Source organism: Lagenorhynchus albirostris, chromosome 16 (genome assembly GCF_949774975.1).
Source record: "Lagenorhynchus albirostris chromosome 16, mLagAlb1.1, whole genome shotgun sequence".
In the NCBI taxonomy this organism is placed as follows: Eukaryota; Metazoa; Chordata; class Mammalia; order Artiodactyla; family Delphinidae; genus Lagenorhynchus; species Lagenorhynchus albirostris.
The window spans coordinates 54,705,041-54,730,703 of record NC_083110.1 but is presented as its reverse complement, the minus strand read 5'-3'; the positions used below and the strand labels follow the sequence as shown (position 1 = coordinate 54,730,703).

At 37.2% G+C, this 25,663-nt stretch overlaps 1 protein-coding gene across 2 annotated transcripts in view; it reads right to left on the bottom strand.

Annotated features, from left to right (window-relative positions):
- R3HCC1L (R3H domain and coiled-coil containing 1 like) overlaps positions 1 to 25,663 on the bottom strand; it is a 93,638-nt gene that overhangs the window by 5,459 nt on the left and 62,516 nt on the right. For both annotated transcript variants that reach the window (XM_060126475.1, XM_060126474.1), the window contains 4 exons: positions 9,153 to 9,328; positions 4,499 to 4,569; positions 3,490 to 3,585; positions 2,860 to 3,000 (listed from right to left, as the gene is read on the bottom strand). In XM_060126475.1, the coding sequence (XP_059982458.1) occupies positions 2,860 to 3,000; positions 3,490 to 3,585; positions 4,499 to 4,569; positions 9,153 to 9,328 (484 nt within the window). The remainder of the gene's footprint in view (positions 1 to 2,859; positions 3,001 to 3,489; positions 3,586 to 4,498; positions 4,570 to 9,152; positions 9,329 to 25,663) is intronic.

Genomic DNA, 25,663 nt, shown 5'->3' with positions numbered 1-25,663 from the left:
ATTTCTACTAAATAAAAAAGAAGAGGAAACTGTTTTAAACTATTGTACAGATTTAAGTTAGACCTATGGAAGAATTTTCTGACAGTAAAAGCTCTAACCATTGGAAAGGATAACTAAAAAGAAGCCTGTCATATTTTATTTTCTGAAGACCTTAAAATGTTATAATTTTTTTTTTGGAAAAAAATGTTAATTACCCCAAAACTCCTTCAAAAGGGATTACACTATTATAAAAGGAACATGGGTTTTAATTAGAGAGGCCTAGGTTCAAATGTCTCCTTTCAATTTACCAGTTGGGTGACCTTAGACCAGCTACTTCACCTCTCTGGGCCAGCTCTAAACTGGAGATAATACCATCCCCATCCAGAGTTATCATAACATGTTATATTGCCAGGAATTTCCTTCCAATCCTTTTAATTGCAAAAACCTCTATGTGGCTTTTAATCTTAAAATCTTCAGAACTGAAGAGAGAGGAGAAACAACTGCTTAAAATATCAGGTTTATATTTTCTTTCTTACTCAAGGCAGATATCCCCACCAGACTGCAAGTCTTAAGGAGAGGAACAACATCTTGCTGTTTCTCTAACTTTCCTAATTAGGGAGCACAATGCCTTGCACAGGGTAGGTACACAGTGAATTCCAAATGTAGTTGATAGTGTATCACAGGCAATTGAAAATAAAAAGAGTAATGACAAGAAAAAAATACGTACTGGAATCTGTGCTGGACTCACCATAAAATGATATTTTGCTACTATTACTAAAAACAGCAGCAGCTCATATTTATCACACACTTATTATAGGCCTAGAGAAACAGGAGGGAGAGTGTTCCTATCGTTTTTAAAGATGACTAAGTACCTTTTGTGGATTATCTCACTTGATTCCCATTTTATGGATGAGGAAACAGAGGCCTCCAGAGAGTAATTACCCAACTGGTAATTTGCCTAAGGTGACATAGCCAGTAAATGGCAGAGTTTAGATGTAGACCCAGGCAGTCTGATTCCAGAGTCTATAATGTTATTTCCTATGCCGTACTGACCCCTTTCCCTCCAGTGGAAGAAGAACTGGAACAGAAGTATCTGTTCTGTTTAATACCTAAACAGTACTTTTAATTTCCACAGAAAAAAATCTTTAAGTGAGAAGTCTTGGGCTCCATGCAATTACAAGAGTATATGCTCAATGCATAAAGAAGCCAGAAAGCTATATCAGGAATTTTTCCACACGCATTTTCTCAGATATAAAGAATGGGAGAGTTCTGAAACATAATAAAGGAAGAGTCCTCTATAACCTGTAAAGATTCAGGACCAATGGATAGGAGAAACTTACCACCGTGGGTCTCTATTCACAACTAAACGCCTTCTTTAAAAAAGTAAGTAACAGGGTACCCACTTAGCCAACAGCCTCATTTTTAATTTCATCACTGAAATGTCCTTTGCATAGCTGAGCATTTAAAACAAATTCAAGGGGAACAGTATGCTGATGTGCCTACAGAGAAACAGAGGGGGATACTCAGGTGATAGCCATACAAAACTATTATTGCAGTACCTGTAGAAATACAAGTGATATTACACACATAGGGAAGCAGGAAACATTGCAAAAAGAATCACATCTCCTTTTATAGATACCATTGCTATTACCCTCTATTGATTTTCTGAGATAACTGTGGTTATCACAGAGAAATCATTTTCCTCAGAGATAACCAATTAATAAAGGGTTAAGGACACTGCACATTCTACTTTAATCTAGCTCTGACAGTGCCATATATAAAAACCAGAGGAATCTTCCCCTGTTTCTATAGTCTGTAGGAAGCCTTTGAGTCAAGAATGCATGGAAAAAATCAAAACTGCCTCATTATAATCATTAAGGTTTCAAAAATTAGTTGGGTTCAACTCTGAAACTCTAGCACCTGCCATGACACCCTCTGTCACTGGTTATCTGGCCAGTGCAGCTGAGAGTCTGCAAGCTGCCTGCTATCACCAAAGCAGAGTAGACAGGAAGTATTAATGGCCTTGTTAGACCGGCAATAAACAAGGAGTTTGAAACTTCCATTCGTTTAATGGAAAAATGAAGTTACTTTTCGTTAAGTGGAATTTTCAGAATAAATTGTCTTCACAGATTCCACAGATCGAGGGCTAAGGCAATCAGACTGTCTAAAGCCTGAAGGTTGATAAAAAGCACTTAAGTGCTAACCGGAGTCCCAAGCCTTTACGTACAAGTCAACAGCCTATAAAGGGGAGAGAGACATTTAACCTCAACTACAAACTATAGGGAAAGAAAAACCCTGCTTGTGGATCAGTTGAAATATTCTGAGGACTCTTAAGTACTGGAAAATAATCAGAAGATTAGGCTAACCTAGATGTGCTCTAATGGAGCCACTCAGGACTGTCTTTAAAGAAAAAATTACCTTCTACAGTTATTATCAATGTCAGATGCTGCCTTCTCCTTAATTTGTCTTCTATCTAAGATCTAAACCATCTGATAATATCATGGCAATCATGGCCCAGTAAAACCACAGCAAATAATGTTTTCTGCCTGGAGACTATTATGTCTTCATAGGAATATTTTTCTGAGAGTTGGGAGCAAGAACTATAGAAATAGCCATGGATAAGCTAAAAGGACTGAACCTATCTCTTGGAAAACAACAGTAGGAACATGGATTAAGATGCCTTGGTGTGGAACAGGCAGACAAATTCTAAAATGTCTTCCTCCTAAATATAAGGCATGAAAACAATTTCAATATATGTAGGAGGCTTCTAGGAAATGGAAATGCCGAAATGGAATGGGCTTCATTCTTTTTTTTTTTTTAACACATGCCTTATAGTGAACTCTAAAGGGACTAAAGAAAACACCATCAACTTCAACTCACCACGGGCTTCTTGCAGTTTCTTAAGTTCTGCTTCCCGTTCAGTTTTGCTCTGCTTACTTCGAACCCCAAGGGCACTGATGACTAACCTTCTGGCTAGGGCTGCTGAAGTCTCAGGACGCTCCTTTGCTGGCTGGAGAAACTCTGAATGGGAGAAAGGGAGGCAGCAGGAGGGAGTAAGGAAGAGAAAGCACTCTAGCTCCAAGTGATTTAACTCAGTAATTAACATACCAAATAGACTAACAAGGGCTGTATCAGCAGTAATTAATACAAGCCTGATAGATGAAGAGCAGAGGAAATTAACATGGCAAAGCACAAACAACCCTGCCTTCATTATCTATATTAACAATTTCTTATAGTGACTCTATCAAACAGCTAAACACAGAGGTAAACTAGATAAGGATGTCATCAGAAAATGGTTGCTGCATTGCTTGCAGTTAGTATCTCCCACTCTCTCCAAGTGGCTACTCCAGTGCTATACTTCCAACACAGCCTTTTCTCCTTAAAATAATATTTCCTTTAACACTAAAAATAAAAGTGATATGTCCTTAGAACTCTGGATGCTATACAAGTGCTGGAAAAAACAATATCACCACTATCAACAAGAAGAAGCTCCTGAGATTATAGGCTTACCAGCATAAGCTCTAGCTTTGGCCTTGGCTGCTCTCGTGGCCTGCGACAAGGGCCGGATCTTCACCATGGTATGTTTACTACCCAGAGCATCACGAGCTGTTAAGAGAATAAATATAAAGAAGTAGAAGACATGAAGAAGAGTGATGCAAAAAAATATTTAAGGCTAGTTCTTAAAAGTATTTCCTAGATGTTATGCTTTATTTTTCATCATGAGCAAAAGAAATGGTAAACTCTAGAAAATCCGTAAGGAACAAAATGGCAGTGATTATTTTAGAACAGGGATCAGTAAACTATGGCTTTGTGACCAAATCCAGCAACCACCTGTTTCTGTAAAGTTTTACTGAAACAGAGCCATGCTCATTCATTTGCATACTGTCTAGGGATGCTTTCTGGCTACAACACAAGAGTTAAGTAGTGACAGAAACCTTATACCCTAAAATATCTACTATCTGGCTCTTTACAGAATAAGTTTGCAGACCCCTATTTTAGGTGATTCAGACAGGAATCAACATCTCTAATTTCTTTGAATGCCTCTGCATCAGATCTATCATGAGGCCAATGATATAAGTGAAAAGGCCAAATCATATATTCAGAAAGTAGGTATTACAAATGCTCACTGGACAGGTTAAAGGGCTACTGCAAATTCATTTGTCGGGGAGGGGGGTAGAATCAAAAATATTTTAAGATTTAGTCATACTGGCTTCTTAAATCTTTATCTATAATCTGTCTATGCACTATCATAACTGACAGCTATGCAGCAAATAACCTTGGAAGGAGCTCTCTCTCCAAATACCACTGGATTAGGATAAAAAGGGAGAGGCGGAGCAAATGGGTACCAAAGTAAGATGCCTCAAAAACCTCTACCTGCCAATTATCTGTATTAACTGAATAAAATGTCAGGTGGCTGGAACAGAAAGCAAATAAGGACAAGTAGTCCTTAGGAGACTACTTGTAAGAGAAAGTAGGAGAAAACGGACAACAAGCACACTGAAATCCATTGGGTGAATACCTGTAATCGGACTGGAGAATACTCCTAGGGCGTGTGTATCATCCACCCATTTAATATCAAATCCTTTCTTTCTGCAACAAAAGAACAGAATTTTATTCCTTAAAATAAAATTTACTTTTAAAAAACATCTTTCAAATAGAGTCTCATAAAGCATTTCATGATGAGATAGAAACACTCAACAAGCACACAGGTGGAATGGGGATAATGACACACAAAATGGCTTGGGGTACAGAAGAAGCCACTGAACTTTAAAAGCAATAATACCATCATAAAGAACTACCTGGGAGCATTTTACATTGCAAGCCAGTTTACAGACATCAACTAATTAATCCTCACGTGTTCCCTGGGGAGGTAAAGTATTTATCACACTATTTACAAGAGATGTTTTTAGGGGACTGGAACTAGAAGAGGTAGAACGAGGAAGCATAGGAGGGGTAGAAGAATATTAGAGGAGGAGGTAGGCAGGGAAGGTCACCTGGATTTAATGCAAATGTAGGCTCAAGGACAGAGACAAGAGACAGAGAGGAAGAGGGAGCCAGGTCATTCAAAGCAAAATCAATCAATCAATCAAATAAGGGAGAAAAGGGACAACTCTAATCAGAGAGGCTGACCTATTCTTTCTTTCCAGTTGTAGAAGTGAAGTAAGAAAGGGAAATTCAGGTTCAGACCACCTTCAGACCATGGGCAGGTTTAATCTCTCTGTAAGCTAGGTCTGCTCATCTGTAGAAATGGGTACAGTTCCTTCATAACAGAGTTGCTGTGAAAACGGAAGTGAGATCATCCATGACAAGGTAAAGGGCACAGTGTTGAGCACTTAGTGGACATCTAATAAATGAATAGTGCCCATTATTTTTTATTATTAATAGCAATATTCATCAGGAAGATGATTAATATTGATGAAGATGTGATTAAAATATGAAGTTGACTCTGGTGTTTGACTCAACAGGCATTATTATTATACGCTTTTGCACCATGACCTTTTCTTTTTTTTATAAAGCACTATAAAGAAAAAAAAAGGCAACTGCTAAAATATCTTCCCTCTTTAACAACTAGTCAAGAAAAAATTTCCTTTGAAGGAAAAAGGAATAAAGAGGCTTTGAAGGTTAGTTAGACAATTTCCTGAATGTAAGGGTCAGTTTGACCATGGCATAAAATGACCACAGGGGTTGAAGACTATGAGAAAGTTCAACAGTGGAAGTCTATATTATAAGATAGTTGACAAAAGAAAGAGAAAAACTTAGACGGGCTCTGGAGGGCCTTTTAGACTTCAGAATTTCATAACCCTTTAAAATGCTTCCCCCTTTTGAGAATGTTTTCCTGTTTCTTAGAAAAATGATCTGCAGGTAAGATTAGGAAGAAACAAAGCAAGGGAAGTTAATAATTCTTAAGAAATAACTAATCTTCAGGAAATTCCAGACATCAACAAAATCAATTCTTGGTCTTAAAAGTCATCATTATTAATGACAACCTAAGGTAGTTCTAATTTTGGATTTAATCTCATTGACTGCTTTTTAAAACCTATTATGCACTTTATCCGGAACAGACCCTGATACCGAGTCTTAACATAATTGTAATGAATTAGACTGACTGATCTACACTATATGTTTAGTGTAAGATCTATGGCAGAGAGTGTTAACTGTCCTCCATGATCTAGTCACTCCTCCTCTCTTTTAGTTACATAACTGATAAGTGCTACTCCTGTCCCCTCAACCAACAAAATTTAAGTGAGATACCTGGCTGCTAGTTTTGCCTGTTCTAGAGCTTTACAAAAAAACAGCGTGCTTGTTTTTGTACATAAAGTTTCAATGAATACAGCCACACTCATTGTCTGTAGCCACACCTGTTGTCTATGGCTACTTTTGTGCAAGATGGCAGAGTTGCCTAAAATAATTACTATCTAACCCTTAAGGAAAAGTTGGGAGCTATACCCTAATTCAAGATGTACATGAATTGAATTTTAACTTTAAATTTGTGTATCAGACAACAGACCTGGTTCATTGTTAGATCTGGTTCATTGTTAATGTCAGGATTGGAGCATTAAAGTATAATCCCTTCTTGGTAATAACTTTCTTCCAGACCCTGAAAATCTTTTTCTTAATAACTTATTTTGGGGATTATTTCTTTATTCCTGAAGCTTATTTTTTCTTATAAGCTAAAGATACAGAGGTATACTTCTGACTCTTTTACCTACTCATACATATGTATGAATTACATACATATATAAGAGGTAGTGCAATTATTCTCAAACCCACTTATATCAGTTTTAATTTACATTTTCACTACATAATTTAATTTATTAAATAAAATTAAAACGATGAAATATGAGTGTGAAAAAGAAAAGTTGTGTCTATGGTTTGGAAGACTAGAGAAAGATAAAGTCACTAAAAAAACCAAAACAGCTATTATCAATTATGTTTGGGCAAAAGAGCTAAAAAAAAATAAAAATAAAAAAGAAAGAGAGAGAGAGAGAATTCCCTGGTGGTCCAGTGGTTAGGACCTGGCACTTTCACTGCTGTGGCCTGGGTTCAATCCCTGGTCAGGGAACTAAGACCCTGGAAGCCATGCGGCACAGCCAAAAAAAATTTTACACAGAGAGAGAGAGAGAAAACATTTTAACCTATAAGGAATTTGCACTCAGGTGACTCTGAAGGGACATTAAAGTTCTTGCTGGAAGACACAGGTGATATCAGGGTGACATATAAGAACTCAATAGAAGATAGTCTGCCATCAACAGACTAGTTACTTAAAAAAAAAAAAAGGCCTTGGCACCACATCAAAGACTGGCAAGTAAATGGACATTTATATGTCTTAAAATAAACTGGTTGAGACATATAACAATCATTTTTTTATCATTCTCTACTTGACTATTTCTATCTCGGTGGTCAGAATAACCTCAAATCAATAATTTAATTTACAGCTCTTTTGGACTGTTAGGGCCCCTGGTGCCTGGCAGAAGAAAACACATATCCTCTCAAGAGATATCCTCTTCTTTTACTGTAAGCCTCAATTCTCATAAGTAAAATTCCAAAGGAAATGGTCAGCTGTACAGTTTCTTAAAAAAGTAACTAAACCTCCAAAAAAGAAGCAAGGCACTATGAGTGAGAATTTGCAGAAAGAGAATTAAAAGGACTTCAGGTAAAGAAATTACCAGACATAGACTACAGAAGGTCTATGTTCAATATACTTCTTGGAAATATTTGGAGAAAAAAAAGAAACTAATGACCATGCAGATTTGAAAAATAGAGAACTTTGAAAAATGAGAAACATAAAATGAAATTTAAAAATTCAATGGACAGATTTAACAGCAAATTAAACACAGCTGAAGAAATCAGAAAGCGGAAATTAGAGCTAAAAAAATTACTCAGCATGTAATGGAGACAAAGAAATGGAAAATATGAAAGAGATAACACGAGGATTAAGTGAGAAGGTTTAATCTACTTTTAACTGGCATCTTAGAGAATATAAAAGAGACTAGTACAGAGGCAATATTTGAAGAGAGAATGTCTAGTCTTCTCCAAAACCAATGAAAAATACAAGCTCAATAATAATAATAACAAAAGAAACACAAAGCCACATCATACTGAAAATGCACAATACCAAAGACAAAACATTAAGAGCACCCAAAGAGAAAAGACAGATTACTCTCAGAAGCAATAGTCAGATTTTCAGCTGGCTTCTCATCCTACACTAAGAAAGCCAGGAGAAAGCAGAATAAAATTTTCAAGTTTCTGAGAAAAACAATTACCAACCTAAGATTCTCTACCCAGCAAAAATGTCTTTCAAGAATGAAGTTGAAATAAAGCCATTAAGAAACGACGACGATGATGACAACAAAACCCAACTAAGTGTGTTACCAGCAGACTGTTACTAAATTAAATACTAAAGAACATGTTTCATTCAAGAGGAAAAAGATTTCAGATGAAAGGTATAAGACACAAGAAGGTATAAATGAAGAATACAGAAAGTGGATGAATCTGAATGCTGATAATATAAAATAATAATGTAACATCAAATGGAATTTAAAAAGAAAAAAAGATTCAAAATACTAAATCACAATAGCATATTAGTTGGAGGTTCGGGAGACACTGGAATGGAATTGGGGAATGGAGTTTAAAACCCTTAGAATGTTTGGAAAGAGTGTAAAAATATTAACTTTAGCCATTGATAAATTAAGCAGGCATTTTATAATTTCTAAAGTAACCACCAAGCAATAGAAACAGGATCATTTCCCAAAAATATGGAAGGAGAAAAAAATACCTCATCAATCCAAAAGAAGGCAAGAGAAAAGAGAAAAAGATGGGACAAGTAAACACACAAAAAAAGATGGCAGGCATACATCCAAATATATCAATAATTACAATAAATATAAATGGACTAAATGTACCATGAAGACAGATTCCAAAGTCATTATTGATGACATTCTTCTTAAATGCTAAAATGGGGTCTAGAAAGACTATTTAGCATTTTTTAAAGGAACTGAGAAGAAGAGTGGTTTGATACAGATTTCTAACGGACTTGGAAAAGACAATAAACAAACTTGATGCTAAAGTAAACGCCGGGAATAGAAAAACAAAAAAGATGATCTTTCAGAAGACATTTTAAGAAAACTTCATTCCACCTTCCCTAACATCCCCAATCATTTGCAAGTACTTACTGATAAGTGCAGAAAATCCGTAGAAGATCTTCAGTACGAAATTCTTGGGGGAAGTCATAAATTTCAATGACATGTGGGAATTCACAATCACTGAGGTCAATATCAGGAACTTCATGGTTGTAATAATCAAATATAGGTTCTTGGACGCTTTCTCTATTCTTCATATTCCCTGATAACTAGAGAGGAGGAAGCATATATGTGACTGTTACATCAAGCCAGAGCACTGTAAAATATCCTCCCAGATATAAACAATCCTTTTTGTCTCCATGTTCCTATTCCTTAACCTTTATCATTTGTCTCTGTTCATGAACACAGTAATGACTGGGCTCTATCACCCAGCTTATATTATACATGTGGAATACTTTGATTAATGTGGTGAGTTATGAACAACACATCTTAGAAAATGAATTTCAGAAAATAGCTGAAGAGATGAATTAATAACATTTGTTTTATTTGAACTTATTGATCAGACCCATAGTTTTGTTTCTGAAAGTGAACAAAAACAAAACAAAATTTTTAAGAATAAAAACACTTTGTTAGTCTACCTTTCGTTGACAGTAGCTTACAAAGAAATTTGTTATGACAAATGTAAGTGGCACAAATAATTATATTTAAGTTCCCTAGCATGAGAGCTACCTAAAGGAATTTCCATAAAGCAGGTTAATACAGGAATTAATAGTAATGAAGAATACTTAAAATTCTACTATTCTATGGTGTGCAGATTAAATGAGATGATGCAGTAAGTGTTAGCACACTACGTGTCACCTAAGTAAGAATTCAATTTCAACCCAATTTAAACATATTTTAACTAGGTGCTAAATCTATTATAGGCCAAGCACCATGTTATTTCTACCCTGCTTAGGATGTAGAAATCGGGAAGAGAATATTCCTCACACCGTAACAATGAGAAAAGACCAACTGACCTATAAAATCATAACTTTTCTTGAGTTTACCATACAGCTGAGTATGCAACACAGAGTACACAAGAAAATTGAAATCCACAGGATGACATGTCCCTCCAAAGAGAAACAGAATATATAAACTTTTTTGCCTCTGGCAGATCATGGGAAGAAGTGGCCACCACATGAGTGGGCAAGAAGATATCAGCTAAATGTTTAACAAATCCTTAAAAGCCTACAGTGGACTGTTGTATCAGTTTAGAATAACTCAGAGCCCCAGAAAGGAGGGTAATCTGCAATTACTTGCAAGTCCATCCTTATGCCAGTGCCACACTGTCTTGATTACTGTTGTTTTATAAGTTTTGAAATCAGGAAGTTTGAGTCTTCCTACTTTGTTCTTTTTCAAAATCATTTTGGCTATTCTGAGTCCCTTGCATTTCCAAATGAATTAGAGGATCATTTTGTCAATTTCTGCAAAAAATACAGGACAGCTGGGATTGAGCTGGATGTGTTAATCACTTTGGGTAGTATCTTAACAATATTAAAGAAGATAAACATGGATGTTTATTTAGGTCTTCTTTAATTTCTTCCAAAAATGTGTTGTAGTTTCAGGGTACAAGTTTTACACTTCTTTTGTTAAATTTATTTCTAACTTTTTAATGCTACTGTCCTTGGAACTATTTGCTTCATTTTTGAATTTCTGGCATGGACTTTTTGAGTTACTTTGCAAAAACCAAACCAAACAAACCACTGCATGTCCATGCATTTATAAATTGGGGCTAAATAATGCATTGTGAGAGGTAAACAATGCCTAACTACAAATATCTTGGAACTATAAGAACTGATTATAAAGAGGAAGAAAAAAGAGAGGCAGGATAGTCTGGCAAGGAAATTTGATTATGGCCCTTTGCTCTAATCTGGTCAGCAAATTTGAACTTGTATACTTACATCCCATTTTTGAGGTAATTATTAAACACTTCAGCTTCTGGTACTGATTAAATGCAAAGTGTAAATAATAGCAAAACACACAATTCCTACTCTACATTTCATGGGAAAATAGATATAAAGCCTACAAGTAACATACTCCTGACTAGTTTTTCCTATAACACTCAAGACTCCACTATTATTAGGGACTCCTAACTTTTCTTACGAGGAGAAGAACTTTGTTTCATACTCCCATGGTACTGATATTGTTGGAATCAGCTTACATGTCTACTGGCAACACATTTTTGGGGGAGATAGGCTGAGAGGTAGCAGGCCATACTATTAATGGTGTTTTCTCCTGAGAATTTCAACAAAACATTCAAGGGGGCCTTGACAGGGTAAAGAGAAAGGAATATGTGGCACAGAAGGGGGAAATGCCTAAGAGAAGACAATATGGTATAAAGTGAGGATCAGAGCATGATTGTGAGAGGAGAGTGGGGGCGGGTAGGGTAGAGACCACTATTAGACAGGGGTTAGACACAGTAATACAGATGTATTTCAGGAAAGGCCCTAAGATTTGATGCAATGACTTTTTTGCAGTAGACCTGTACTGTTCAACACAGTAGCTGCCAGCCACATGTGGTTACTGAGTACTAGAAACATGGCTAGTCTGAATTGAGATGTGTTTTATGTATAAAATACACATCAAATTTCAAAGACTTAATACAAAAAATAAAAGATCTCACTAATAATTTCTTATATTGATTACATGTTGAAATGGTATTTTGGATATATTAAAAATACGTTCTTGACTTTACCTGTTTATTTTTACCTTTTTAAATGTGGCTCATAGAAATTTTAAATTATATACATGGCTCACATTTGTAGTTTGCATCATATTTCTACTGCAGACAACTGAAACATTTACTGTTAAGAGTCACATGTATTGAGACAATACTTGTCACAACTGTCAATGTGAAACCTTCATATTTTATGACCAACCTTCATATATTTTTCTTTCATATGGCTAATAAATGTTTGATAGAGCAACAATAGAGGGGAAAGGTTTACAATTTGATTCATTCTAATCTATTACAGTCCACAGGAAAGGAAAGTTTGCAAACAACTCAGCAAATAATTTTGAGTTATGAATCACAAATATTTTATGATTTTTACCAAGGGCCTGCTTGCTGTTTATAAAGCATAAGTGAAATCTGAGTAGTCCTTCATATGTAGAACCAGCTTCCACAAAATCAACTAAATTAAATTATCTTCCCAAAGTGAGGGTTTTAAGACTCTTATAAGCCTAGTAACCTGCTCTTGAAAACAAGTCTAAAAAATAGTACCGCTTCAGAGCTAGGGACACATACAGACTGAAAATGAGGGGATGGAAAAAGATATTCCATGCAAATGGAAATCAAAAGAAAGTTGGAGTAGCAATTCTCCTATCAGACAAAATAGACTTTAAAATAAAGACTATTACAGGAGACAAAGAAGGACACTACCTAATGATCAAGGGATCAATTCAAGAAGATATAACAATTATAAATATTTATGCACCCAACATAGGAGCACCTTAATACATAAGGCAAATGCTAACAGCCATAAAAGGGAAAATCGACAGTAACACAATCATAGTAGGGGACTTTAACACCCCACTTTCACCAATGAACAAATCATCCAAAATGAAAATAAAAAAGGAAACACAAGCTTTAAATAACACATTAAACAAGATGGACATAATTGATATTTATAGGACATTTCATCCAAAAACAACAGAATACACTTTCTTCTCAAGTGCTCATGGAACATTCTTCAGGATAGATCATATCTTGGGCCACAAATCAAGCTTTGGTAAATTTAAGGAAACTGAAATTGTATCAAGTATCTTTGCCAACCACAACACTATGAGACTAGATATCAATTACAGAAAAAAATCTGTAAAAAATACAAACACATGGAGGCTAAACAATATGCTACTAAATAACCAAGAGATCACTGAAGAAATCAAAAAGGAAACCAAAAAATACCTAGAAACAAATGACAATGAAAACACGATGACCCAAAATCTATGGGATGTAGCAAAAGCAGTTCTAAGAGGGAAGTTTACAGCAATACGATCCTACCTCAAGAAACAAGAAAAATCTCAAAAAACAACCTAACCTTACACCTAAAACAATTAGAGAAAGAAGAACAAAAAAACCCCCAAAGTTAGCAGAAGGAAAGAAATCATAAAGATCAGATCAGAAATAAATGAAAAAGAAATGAAGGAAACGACAGAAAAGATGAATAAAATTAAAAGCTGGTTCTTTGAGAAGATAAACAAAACTGATAAACCATTAGCCAGACTCATCAAGAAAAAAAGGGAGAAGACTCAAATTAACAGAATTAGAATGAAAAAGGAGAAGTCACAACTGACACTGCAGAAATACAAAGGGTCATGAGAGGTTACTACAAGCAACTATATGCCAATAAAGTGGACAACCTGGAAGAAATGGACAAATTCTTAGAAAAGCACAACCTTCCGAGACTGAACCAGGAAGAAATAGAAAAAGGAACAGACGAATCACAAGCACTGAAATTGAAACTGTGATTAAACATCTTCCAACAAACAAAAGCCCAGGACCAGATGGTTTCACAGGCAAATTCTATCAAACATTTAGAGAAGAGCTAACACCTATCCTTCTCAAACTCTTCCAAAATATAGCAGATCTGGTACTCCCAAACTCAGTCTGTGAGGCCACCACCACCCTGATACCAAAAGCAGACAAAGATGTCACAAAAAAAGAAAACTACAGGCCAATATCACTGATGAACATAGATGCAAAAAATCCTTAACAAAATACTAGCAAACAGAATCCAGCAGCACATTAAAAGGACCATACACCATGATCAAGTGGGGTTTATCCCAGGAATGCAAGGATTATTCAATATACGCAAATCAATCAATGTGATAAACCATATTAACAAATTGAAGGAGAAAAACCATATGATCATCTCAATAGATGCAGAAAAAGCTTTCAACAAAATTCAACACCCATTTATGATAAAACCCCTCCAGAAAGTAGGCATAGAGGGAACTTACCTCAACATAATAAAGGCCACATATGACAAACCCACAGCCAACATTGTTCTCAATGGTGAAAAACTGAAACCATTTCCAGTAAGATTGGGAACAAGGCAAGGTTGCCCACTCTCACCACTATTATTCAACATAGTTTTGGAAGTTTTAGCCACGGCAATCAGAGAAGAAAAAGAAATAAAAGGAATCCAAATCGGTAAAGTAGTAAAACTGTCACTGTTTTCAGATGACAAGATACTATAGATGCTACCAGAAAACTACTAGAGCTAATCAATGAATTTGTAGCAGGATACAAAATTAATGCACAGAAATCTCTTGCATTCCTATACACTAATGAATAGGAATAGATGAAAAATCTGAAACACTCCCATTTACCATTGCAGCAAAAAGAATAAAATACCTAGGAATAAACCTACCTAAGGAGATAAAAGACCTGTATGCAGAAAACTATAAGACACTGATGAAAGAAATTAAAGATGATACTGACAGACGGAGAGATATACCATGTCCTTGGATTGGAAGAATCAACATTGTGAAAATGACTATACTACCCAAAGCAATCTACAGATTCAATGCAATCCCCATCAAACTACCAATGGCGTTTTTCACAGAACTAGAACAAAAAATTTCACAATTTGTATGGAAACACAAAAGATCCCGAATAGCCAAAGCAATATTGAGAAAGAAAAACAGAGCTGGAAGAATCAGGCTCCCTGACTTCAGACTATACTACAAAGCTACAGTAATCAAGACAGTATGGTACTGGCACAAAAACAGAGACATAGATCAATGGAATAGGATAGAAAGCCCAGAGATAAACCCACACTCATACAGTCACCTTATCTTTGATAAAGGAGGCAAGAATATACAATGGAGAAAAGACAGCCTCTTCAATAAGTGGTGCTGGGAAAACTGGACAGCTACACATAAAAGAATGAAATTAGTACACTCCCTAAAGCAATACACAAAAATAAACTCAAAATGGATTAAAGACCTAAACGTAAGGCCAGACACTATAAAACTCTCAGAGGAAAACATAGGCAGAACACTCTTTTGACATAAATCACAGCAAGATCCTTTTTGACCCACCTCCTAGAGAAATAGAAATAAAACAAAAGTACACAAATGGGACTTAATTAAACCTAAAAGCTTTTGCACAGCAAAGGAAACCACAAACGAGACGAAAAGACTGTAGCACAGTGGTTAAGAATCCGCCTGTCAATGCAGGGGACACAGGTTCGAGCCTTGGTCTGGGAAGATCCCACATGCTGCGGAGCAACTAAGCCCCTGCACCACAACTACTGAAGCCTGCGTGCCTAGAGCCAGTGCTCTCAACAAGAGAAGTCACCACAATGAGAAGCCTGCACACCACAACGAAGAGTAGCCCCAGCTCGTCGTAACTAGAGAAAGCCCAGATGCAGCAATGAAGATCCAATGCAGCAATAAATAAAATAAATAAAATAAAATAAACAAATTTATCAAAAAAAAAAGAATGGGAGAAAGTATTTGCAAATGAAGCAACTGACAAAGGATTAATCTCCAAAATATACAAGCAGCTCATGCAGCTCAATATCAAAAAAACAAACAACCCAATCAAAAAATGGGTGGAAGACCTAAATAGACATTTCTCCAAAGACACACAGGAGGAATTAGAGAAATGTACATCAAAACCACAATGAGGTATCACCTCACACCAGTCAGAATGGCCAGCGTCAAAAAATCTACAAACAATAAATGCTGGAGAGAGTGTGGAGAAAAGGGAACCCTCCTGCACTGTTGGTGGGAATGTAAATTGATACAGCCACTATGGAGAACAGTATGGAGGTTCCTTAAACTAAAAATAGAACTACCATATGACCCAGTAATCCCACTACTGTGCATATATACCCTGAGAAAACCATAATTCAAAAAGATACATGTACCACAACGTTCATTGCAGCACTGTTTACAATAGCCAGGACATGGAAGCAACCTAAGTGTCCACCGACAGATGAATGGTTAAAGAAGATGTGGCACATATATACAATGGAATATTACTCAGCCATAAAAAGAAACAAAATTGAGTTATTTGTAGTGAGGTGGATGGACCTAGAGTCTGTCATACAGAGTGAAGTAAGTCAGAAAGAGAAAAAGAAATACTGTATGCTAACACATACATATGGAATCTAAAAAAAAAAAACCAAAAAACAAATGGTTCTGATGAACCTAGGGGCAGGACAGGAATAAAGATGCAGACCTAGAGAATGGACTTGAGGACAAGGGGAGGGGGAAGGGTAAGCTGGGATGAAGTGAGAGAGTGGCATGGACTTATAAATACTATCAAATGTAAAATAGATAGCTAGTGGGAAGCAGCCGCATAGCACAGGGAGATCAGCTTGGTGCTTTGTGACCACCTAGGGGTGGGATAGGGAGGGTGGGAGGGAGATGCAAGAGGGAGGGGATATGGGGATATATGTATACGTATAGCTGATTCACTTTGTGATAACAGCAGAAACTAACACACCATTGTAAAGCAATTACACTCCAAAAAACATGTTAAAAAAAAAAAAGTACCTGACTTGCTATGACATAATTGCCTGATTCCTATTTGTAGAAGGGGACAAAAAGGGTGCAGAGAGCAGAAGGTCAACTAGGCATGGATCACTGAGCTTTTTATTTTTTGTTTGATACTAGGTTCTTCAAGATACAAAAGGAAAAACAAAAAGTTCTGAAGTCACAAGTTACTCTCTACAAACAAAAAATAAATATATGCTACATTATTTTGGGATAAAGTTATATTTATATCTGTCAGATGGGCATGTTAGATCAGCTGCTACTGTTATCCCAATTATAAGGATGGAAAATTACATCGCAGAGAGACTAAAGGACATCCCTAAGGTTACAAATCAAATTACTGATAAAGTTTGAATCATAACTCAGGTCTCCTGACCGCTAGTCTAGTATTCCTTCCGTAACATGATGAAATGGCCTTACAGTGAACAGAATCAGAAACGGTGGCTATATCAATGTTCAGGACAACTAATTCCCTCTGATTAAGGATTTATGGATACAAGCAGTTCTGGGAGGAAAGGAGGGATGCAGGGAGGATCAATGGCAAAGCTGAAAAGAACTCAGGGGTGCTGATTTCTTTCCAGTCCTATATTCGAGACACCATATAGCTTATAGATTAAACTTCCCAAAATACTGCTTTGATCATGACATTCCTTTGATTAAAAATCTTCAATGGCTGTATTTAAAGCTCATAACCTGGACCCAACCTACCTGTGGTTGGCAGAATGACAGCCTCTCAAAGATGTCCATGTCCTAATTCCCTCAACTTATGAACATGATACATGGCAAAGGAGAATTAAGGTAGCAGGTGGAATTAAAGATGCTAATCAGATGACTGTAAAATAGAGAGATAATGCTGGATTATCTAGGTGGGCCCAATATAATCACAAGGGTCCTTAAAAGCAAATTGTTTCAGAAGAGTCAGTGTGTCAGAGTGAGGCAATATGAGAAAGACTTGGCTGGCCACTGCTGGCTTTGAAAACGGAAGGGGGCCATGAGCCAAGGAATGTGGGCAGCGTGTAGGAGAAGCTGAAAAAGGTAAGAAAATGGGTTCTCCCCTAGAGTCTTCAGAAAGGATCACAATCCTGCCAATACCCTAATTTTAGTCCAGTGAGACCCATTTTGGACTTCTACCTACAGAACTGTAAAAGACAAATTTGTGTTGTTTTAAGACAGTAGTTTGTGGTAGTTTATTACCTCATTAATAGTGTACTAAAATATATACATTTCTAGCTTTATGTCATGTCATCCCTTAAAATATGCTACATTCCAACCAAAGAGTAATACTATGCCTAAACACATCTTGCTTCTTCCTGCCTATTGCTTTGATCACATTATTTTTGGTCACATGTATAATCTGACTCTTCCTCTAGACTTCTACAGTGTTTACCTCATCTGCACTACTTTTACAGTACTCACTGTATAACACCCTATATTAATAAGATCTGTCTCTTCCTCCAACCTCAACCTGACCACCTAACCAACATTTAATGTACATTGAACATAACATTAGAGAAAGAACTTGAACAAAGAATTTTAATATGTAATAAAGTTATAAGAATGAAGAAGGTATTACCAGTGGATAGAGGGGAATGAACTTTGTTTCGTTCACTGCCCAAGTAAAGAAATTATACAGAGAAAAGTACCATAGGCAGAAGTGTGCAAAGGCATGCAAGGAGTGTGGTATTCATTAAACAGTTCAGTGTGGTTACACTAAATAATGTGAGGGCTTGGGGGAGTGCTATGGGCTTAATTGTGTCCTCTCAAAATTCATGAGTTAAAGCCATAAACCCCAGTACCTTAGAAAATGACTGTATTTAGAGATAATGCCTTTAAACAGGTATTAAGTTAAAATAGGGTAGACCCTAATCTGAGTGGTATCTTTACAAAAAGAGGAAATTTGGACACAGACACAGAGGGAAGACCATGTAAAGACACAGGGAGAAGATGGCCATCTACAAACCAAGGAGAGAGGCCTCAGAAGAATCTAACCCTTGCTGCCACCTTGATCTTGGACTTCTAGCCTCCAAAATTGTGAGAAAACAAATTTATGTGGTACTTTGCCATAGTCAGTCTAGGGTACTATGCTCTGGCAGCCTTAGCAAACTAATACAGGGAGTAAGGCTGGAAAGAAAGGCTGGAGTTTCAGTCTCCTCATCAATATTCTGATTCTATAATTCAACTACAAGGGATGTGTCATATTTATCCCTATATTCCCCCCCTGCACACGTTACCTTGCACAAACTAGGCGTTCAAAAAATACTTGTGGAATGAATAAAATGCACATGCCCCAAGTTAATTACTTTGTCCAAATGCATGCTTATCGAGACTGATTCTACATAGAGCCCCCATCAATAAGAATTTGATTTATGAAATACATATTTTTTAAATGATTCTGGATGGCATTCTGAAATTTTGGGGGAAAATGACACTTTTTTTATTTCCCTTTGCCAATAAACTTTAATTGTTCTGGCTATATAAATCATGCAGAAAATCCAATTTAATAAATTATAAAAGGAAAACAACAACAACAAAAACAAAATTTCAAAACAGATCATCTAAACTTCTGATAGTGACAAATTCAGGACCTAAGCCTGGGAACGTTCCATATTTTTTACAAGCTCTCACAGCCTGGAATGCCTTGTCTGCTCCTGATCCTTCTCTTTTAAGACCCAGCTTCAAACTTTACCTCCTCTTGAAGCGTTCCCTATTGATTCTGTTTTGATGGTTTCTCCATTCCCTATACTACCATATCATAACCCTTGGCAGTTGGATATATACCGTATTTCATCAGTTCTAAGATGCACATTTTAACATCTCCAACACCAGTATGCATCTTAATCATGCATATTGTCACTGCTTGTCTGAATATGAATGAGCACCAAAAGCACCAGTACCAAAATTTGCAGAAAGGGTGGTCAGCAGGGTAGAAGAAAATCTGAATATAAGAATAGCCCTATATAAGTGCAAAACTGGCTTAAGAATCCAGCAACAATGATTTTTGCTTCTTTTATGTATTCTTTTAAGAAATGCTGTATCATCAAAGTTGTTGATGGAACAGAAGATGGTAACAGGATGGAAAGACATCAGTATCAATGACTGAGTCAAAAAATTATTAGGACTTCCCTGGTGTTCCAGTGGTAAAGAATCCACCTTCCAATGCAGGGGACATGGGTTCGATCCCTGGTTGGGGAACTAGGTTCCCACCTGCCATGGGGCAGCTAAGCCTGCACGCCACAACTTCTGAGCTCACGTGCCTCAACTAGAGAGCCCAGGTGCCACAAACTACAGAGCCCACGTGCCCTGGAGCACGTGGAGCCTGCACGCCACAAGTAGCGAAGAGAAAACCTGCACATCACAACTAAAGAGAAGCCCATGCTCCACAACGAAAGATCCTGCATGCCTCAAATGGAGATCTCACGTGCTGCAACTAACACCCGACGCAGCCAAAAAAACAAATAAATAAAATTAAATTTAAAAAAAAGGAAGAAAAAGGAACAGTTGGGTTCTAATTCCAAAAAAAAAGAAATCATTAGAAAGAGTTGGACTATAAACACAAAGTTTTAGGAAATGAGAACCAATTTATTTCACCTACATTTTCTTTATGTAAGAGATGACATGTGATAAAAAAATTTATGTCTAATTAAGAGCTCTTTCAGTATGTATAAAATTAAAATTCTAAAGGGTAACCATTGTGTAAAAGTTTAATTTCTTTCTTAGTGATACATAAAATAATGATATATTTCACAATCAACAGCATTTTCAATTCAATGAGATAGAATACTTCTTTATTTTTTTCCAGACATTTCTGAGAATAAGTTTCATCAGCTCCACAAGACTATAAACTCCTTAAACATTCTTATCCTTCTCTTTTATCCCTCATATCACCAATATCAGAGCTGGGCACAGTACGGTTGTACAATGTCTGTTGATTGGCTGAGAGCTTTAGGTAGAGGCAAAGACTTACTGTCATGGAAAAAGCCCAGGGTTAGAAACCAGGAGACTGGGATTCTAGTGCCAACTCTGGCACTAACCTTAGCTAGGTCAGTAACAACCTTTCTGGGCCTTACTTGCCTTATCTATAAAGCAAGAGGTAAACATAAAACATTATGTTACAGGTCCCTTTCAATGCTAACATTCCACTTTTTTAAAAAAGACGTACAGTTTTCTCTCTTAGACAGGTTAAAGTTCCAGGTCTTAATCCTTATTGTTCAAGGCCTATGTTATAATCCTGCCTCTGATCTTGGAAGGTAGGAATAAGAACACTTCTGTAGGTACTTTTTTTTTTTTTTTGCGGTACGCGGGCCTCTCACTGTTGTGGCCTCTCCTGTCGCGGAGCACAGGCTCCGGATGCGCAGGCTCAGCGGTCATGGCTCACGGGCCCAGCCGCTCCGCGGCATGTGGGATCTTCCCGGACCAGGGCACGAACCCGCGTCCTCTGCATTGGCAGGCGGACTCTCAACCACTGCGCCACCAGGGAAGCCCCAGGTACTTTTAATTAAACGTAATAAACCATTTTAAACTATAGTTGTGGCTATAACAAATTTAAATATTAGGGATATCAGGGGGTTACAGGGACATGGACAACAGAGACTTGACCAGGAGTTAATGGTATAACATTACTGCGGTTGCTTCAAATATCACCATGTCTATTTACATAATTACTTACAGAATTAACCCATATAGCTAATTCTCAATTATGCAGGTTAGGTTATTCAAACCTTTTGTTTCTATTTTCTCTTCCACTATTACCCTGTAGCTACTTAACTGCTTACTAACTCAGTTTCTACTCTTCAGTAGAAACTGAAGAAAATAAATTTTTCATGTTTGTCCATGGTAATGTGAATAAATCAAAAGCTAGAATTAAAATGTTTCACCCATTTAACTTCCTATCTTTGGCAAATAGGGAAATAACACTATTTTTTTAAAAGTATTTCAAGCCTTTTCAAATTTTTCATGACCTAAGTTCTAACACATCCAAAAAGAGTTCCCTTAAAAGATAATAAAACTACAGTGTATAATATACAGCATAAGTTATGGCTTTCATCCCTTTTCTATACTGCTTTGGGCATAAATCCTTTACAACAGCAGAAGGATAAATTCAGACTTTTAAACTCCAACTTTTTTAAAAATTAATTTTTATTAGAGTATAGTTGCTTTACATAACATTTTATACATTAAATATAAGAGTAGATAATGTCTTCAGTGGTGTTTCCTATCTGCAAATAAAATTATTTAATATATCTAGGCTATGCCTCCACTGACCTTATCAAGAAACCAAGGCCAGAAATGCAAACTTTGGCTTCATAAAATTTATTAACACAGAATGAGTAGAATGCCATTCAAGGTGCCATCTAAAGATTTCTCTAGGGACTTCCCTGGTGGTCCAGTGGTAAAGAATCCACCTTATAATGCAGGTTCGATGCGGGTTCAATCCCTGGTCAGGGAACTAAGATCCCACATGCCGCCGGGCAACTAAGCCCGCGTGCCACAACTACTAAGCCCGCGTGCCACAACTAGAGCCCACATGCCGCAAAGTTCAGAGCCCACTCGCTCTGGAATCTGCGTGCCACAAACTACAGAGCACATGCACCCTGGAGCCTGCGTGCCACAACTAGAGAAGAGAAAACCCACATGCCACAACTAGAGAGAAGCTCACAGCCCGCAACGAAGAGCCCACGCACCACAAGGAAAGAGCCCGCATGCCTCAATGAATATCCCACGTGCTGCAACTAAGACCTGACGCAGCCAAAAATAAATAAATAATAAATAAATCTTAAAAAAAATATTTCTCTAGAATAGGTATCAGCAACATCTCAATATCACTGATTATCATCTATGAGAGAAATCCATGGCCATAGCTTTGGATTAAGGCACAGTAAAAGAGAAGAAAGGACAAAAGTGAATAAGAATGCAGAAAAGGAGAACCAAAGGAAGAAAAAAGAAAGCTACAATAATGAAGCATGTCAGATGATCACTTACTGACCCCAGTGCCAGAGGACAAATTTGAGAGCTCCAGTTTCCTCTAATGAATAGTAACATATGGTACACGAATATATGGGCAGGGACCAAGTGAATATCCTGAACCAACTTGGACTTGGCTCCTATTTAGACAGTACAGAAAGGTTAATATGGCAAACTGATGCTGGCATTCTTGGGAAGATGCTATCCAGACTGAACAGTGAAAACACTGTGGCAGATTAAATTTTAGTCAAGAGGAAGACTGAGAAAGCCGAGGAGACATATCTGGATTTCCTCGTCTTCCCAGCATGATTGGGAAGACCAGATGGAAAGATACCACTGAGGAAGTATGAACATGAGTAGGCACACACAGAAGGAAGATGGTTTGGGAATGAATGGTGTTCCTTTTCTCTTTTCCATGGTCATACCTTGTTAGCAACCTTCTATAACAAAAGGAAACTCCTACCTAAATATTTACCGCTATCTAAAAACACACATCAGGACCAGAAATGGCCAATGAAGGGACCAGATGTCAGTGTCTATCAACATCAATGTTATGCTGCTGGTATCTTACTAACCCTCCTACCAATAGGTTTGCTGATCAGTACAGGAGGCAGCAGAGGAAGTTTTATCTAGACAACAATAATTCCTGTGTGCTGGTACCAAGATCTCAAAGGGTTAAAAGAAGTCATGCCAACATCCTTTTCTTTATCAATTATCAACTTCAATTTCTGGGCATCCCATACCACGGTTTTAGGAGATGTGTAATCTTTGGAGACTCATCAAGAGTTGCAGTTCTGGGAGCTCAACAAATGACCTCAACTGCCTTCAGGCAGTTTCAGAAGTTCAAATGTCACAGGAAACTGCTTCACATGCCAATGGCTACCACACCCTGCTCTAGAGCATACTTCCCTGCCTATTAGAAGTACTAGGCATACCTGTATGGCTAGCCATTGTCAACAAAGAAATAGGCCAGCTGGGAAAAGAGCCAAAAATCTTTGGTTGGAAAGTTTTCAAGGTAGACAGACACTCTGGTTTAGCCTTTAATAACGTACATTTGGCCAGTATAAATAATAAATTAGGAGTAATAGTCACCAAAGCTATTAATGTTCTTGGATTTGTGACATCTTTTAATAACATTATTATTATTACATCTTCTAAAACCCAGAGCACAGGAGGCAATAGCTTGGAGTTGGATCCATTACTTGCATTCTCAATCCAACTTCTTTCTTGCTCTCTTCTATCCTCATGCCTCCACACAGACTCCAATCTCTACCAAACACCTCAGAAGATATACAAACGCAATACCCAGGCACTGGCTGTCTTCAGCTTAAAACACTACCTGCTCTGTTTTCCTGCCATTCCCAGCTTTAGGTCAGGCTAGTGTCCTCTGGCTATATTACTATGCTTCTCAAAAGACTCAGTTGCCTAAATTCTTTTGCACCTAAACAGTGTTAAGAGCTGAACAACAGAGTTGCACACCTAAACCTCCCTCCTGCCAATACAGAAGCCATATCCCTAACCTACCACACAGAATCCAAGTTCCGGCAGCAATGATGTTTTGAAAGCTCCTGGAGGCTAACCTAAAAAGGCAGAAAGCAACTCTGCCCTACTGCCTACATCCATTCAGTAAATATTTACTAGGTCTACCATGTACAAAAGGCTCTGTGTCCCATGCCCTTCTTTTGTAGGAAGCTGTTTCTTCTCTCCCACGTACACCTGTGCTCTCCTACCCCCTTAAGCAGTCCCTTTGCCAACTCCTAAGAACACTGCTTCCTTCCCCAGACTAAGGCCTTCTCCCAATGTCTGGATCCTTATTAACTTCTCTATATTCACCTAACTTACCATATTATTAGTACATCTTAGCCTGATTTGGGTCTAAAACCTCTGCTGAACAGTGTTTTGCTTTCTGATTATGAGCTGACAGCCACTTCTGGTTACCACACTCACATCTTGATATAATTTAAGTTTGTATGTTGTCTTTGAGCTGTGATTCTCACTTTATGTGCATCAGAATCACTTGAAAGTCTCATAAACATAAAGACAGCCTGGCTGAAGAGTCTGCATTTCTAACAAGTTCCCAGGTGCTGCTTATGCTGCTGGTCCAGGGACCATACTTTGGGGAACTATCACCTTTGAGAATCCGATAAAAGTTATGAAAAACTGCACTTACGTACAAAAGTCTGCATGCAATTTCAAAGGATTTATGAATGTTAATTTGTAGGTGCCTTCTGCTCTATATTCTTTTAAGAAATGTTTAAGACCTGCTGTTTCCTGACTCGCCCATAAGAAGTACTAACTGTGGTACAAATGTGCATGCAAACACCTCCTAAGAATAAGGAGGAAATGCATGGTACTGGAAAGTCAATTCTGTCCAATGCGCTGCCCTCTTCAGTCTCACGTGTCTCTTTTATACATGCTTGTGAACATTTTTATGTACTTCTGGTTCAACTCTCAGAATCAAAAGACTCATCACTTAGTATTTAAAAGGCTCTATGGAGTCACTCAAACAAAACTATTTTATAGGGGAGGAAGTGGTCTGGTAGAAAGAACATATATACTGGATTAAGACAGAAGTAGATTGAAATACTGATTCCGCTTGTCTTAAAGATACAACCATTAACCTTCAATTTCCCCATTTACAAAACTGGAGATTTTATAGGGAAAATCATTTTTTCCCCTTCTGGGCAAAGGTGTAAGGAATAAAAGGGGGAATGATTCTACTATTCAAAACCAATGATTCTTATTTATGGTAAGGAATTTAAATGCTGGAAGAGGGAATGTCTAAACTAAGAAAATGAAAAAAATTGAACTAAATAATTTCTAAGATGCCTTCAAATCCAACATTTTGTATTTATGAACTCTAACTAGCCAGCATATTCAACAATCATTTACTCTTCAACTCAGCACAAACTCCTTAAAAAAACAATCATACCTTCCTTTATTACACCCTTCCCTTCCCTCTATAGTGTCTAACATCATTCCAACATCTGCTGGAAAAATAAAATAAATATGAATAATAAATTATTCTTCTCCCCTCAAATAGGCCAGTGTGAAATACATCTTGTCAACTCAGAAAAGCCCTTTGGAAGAAG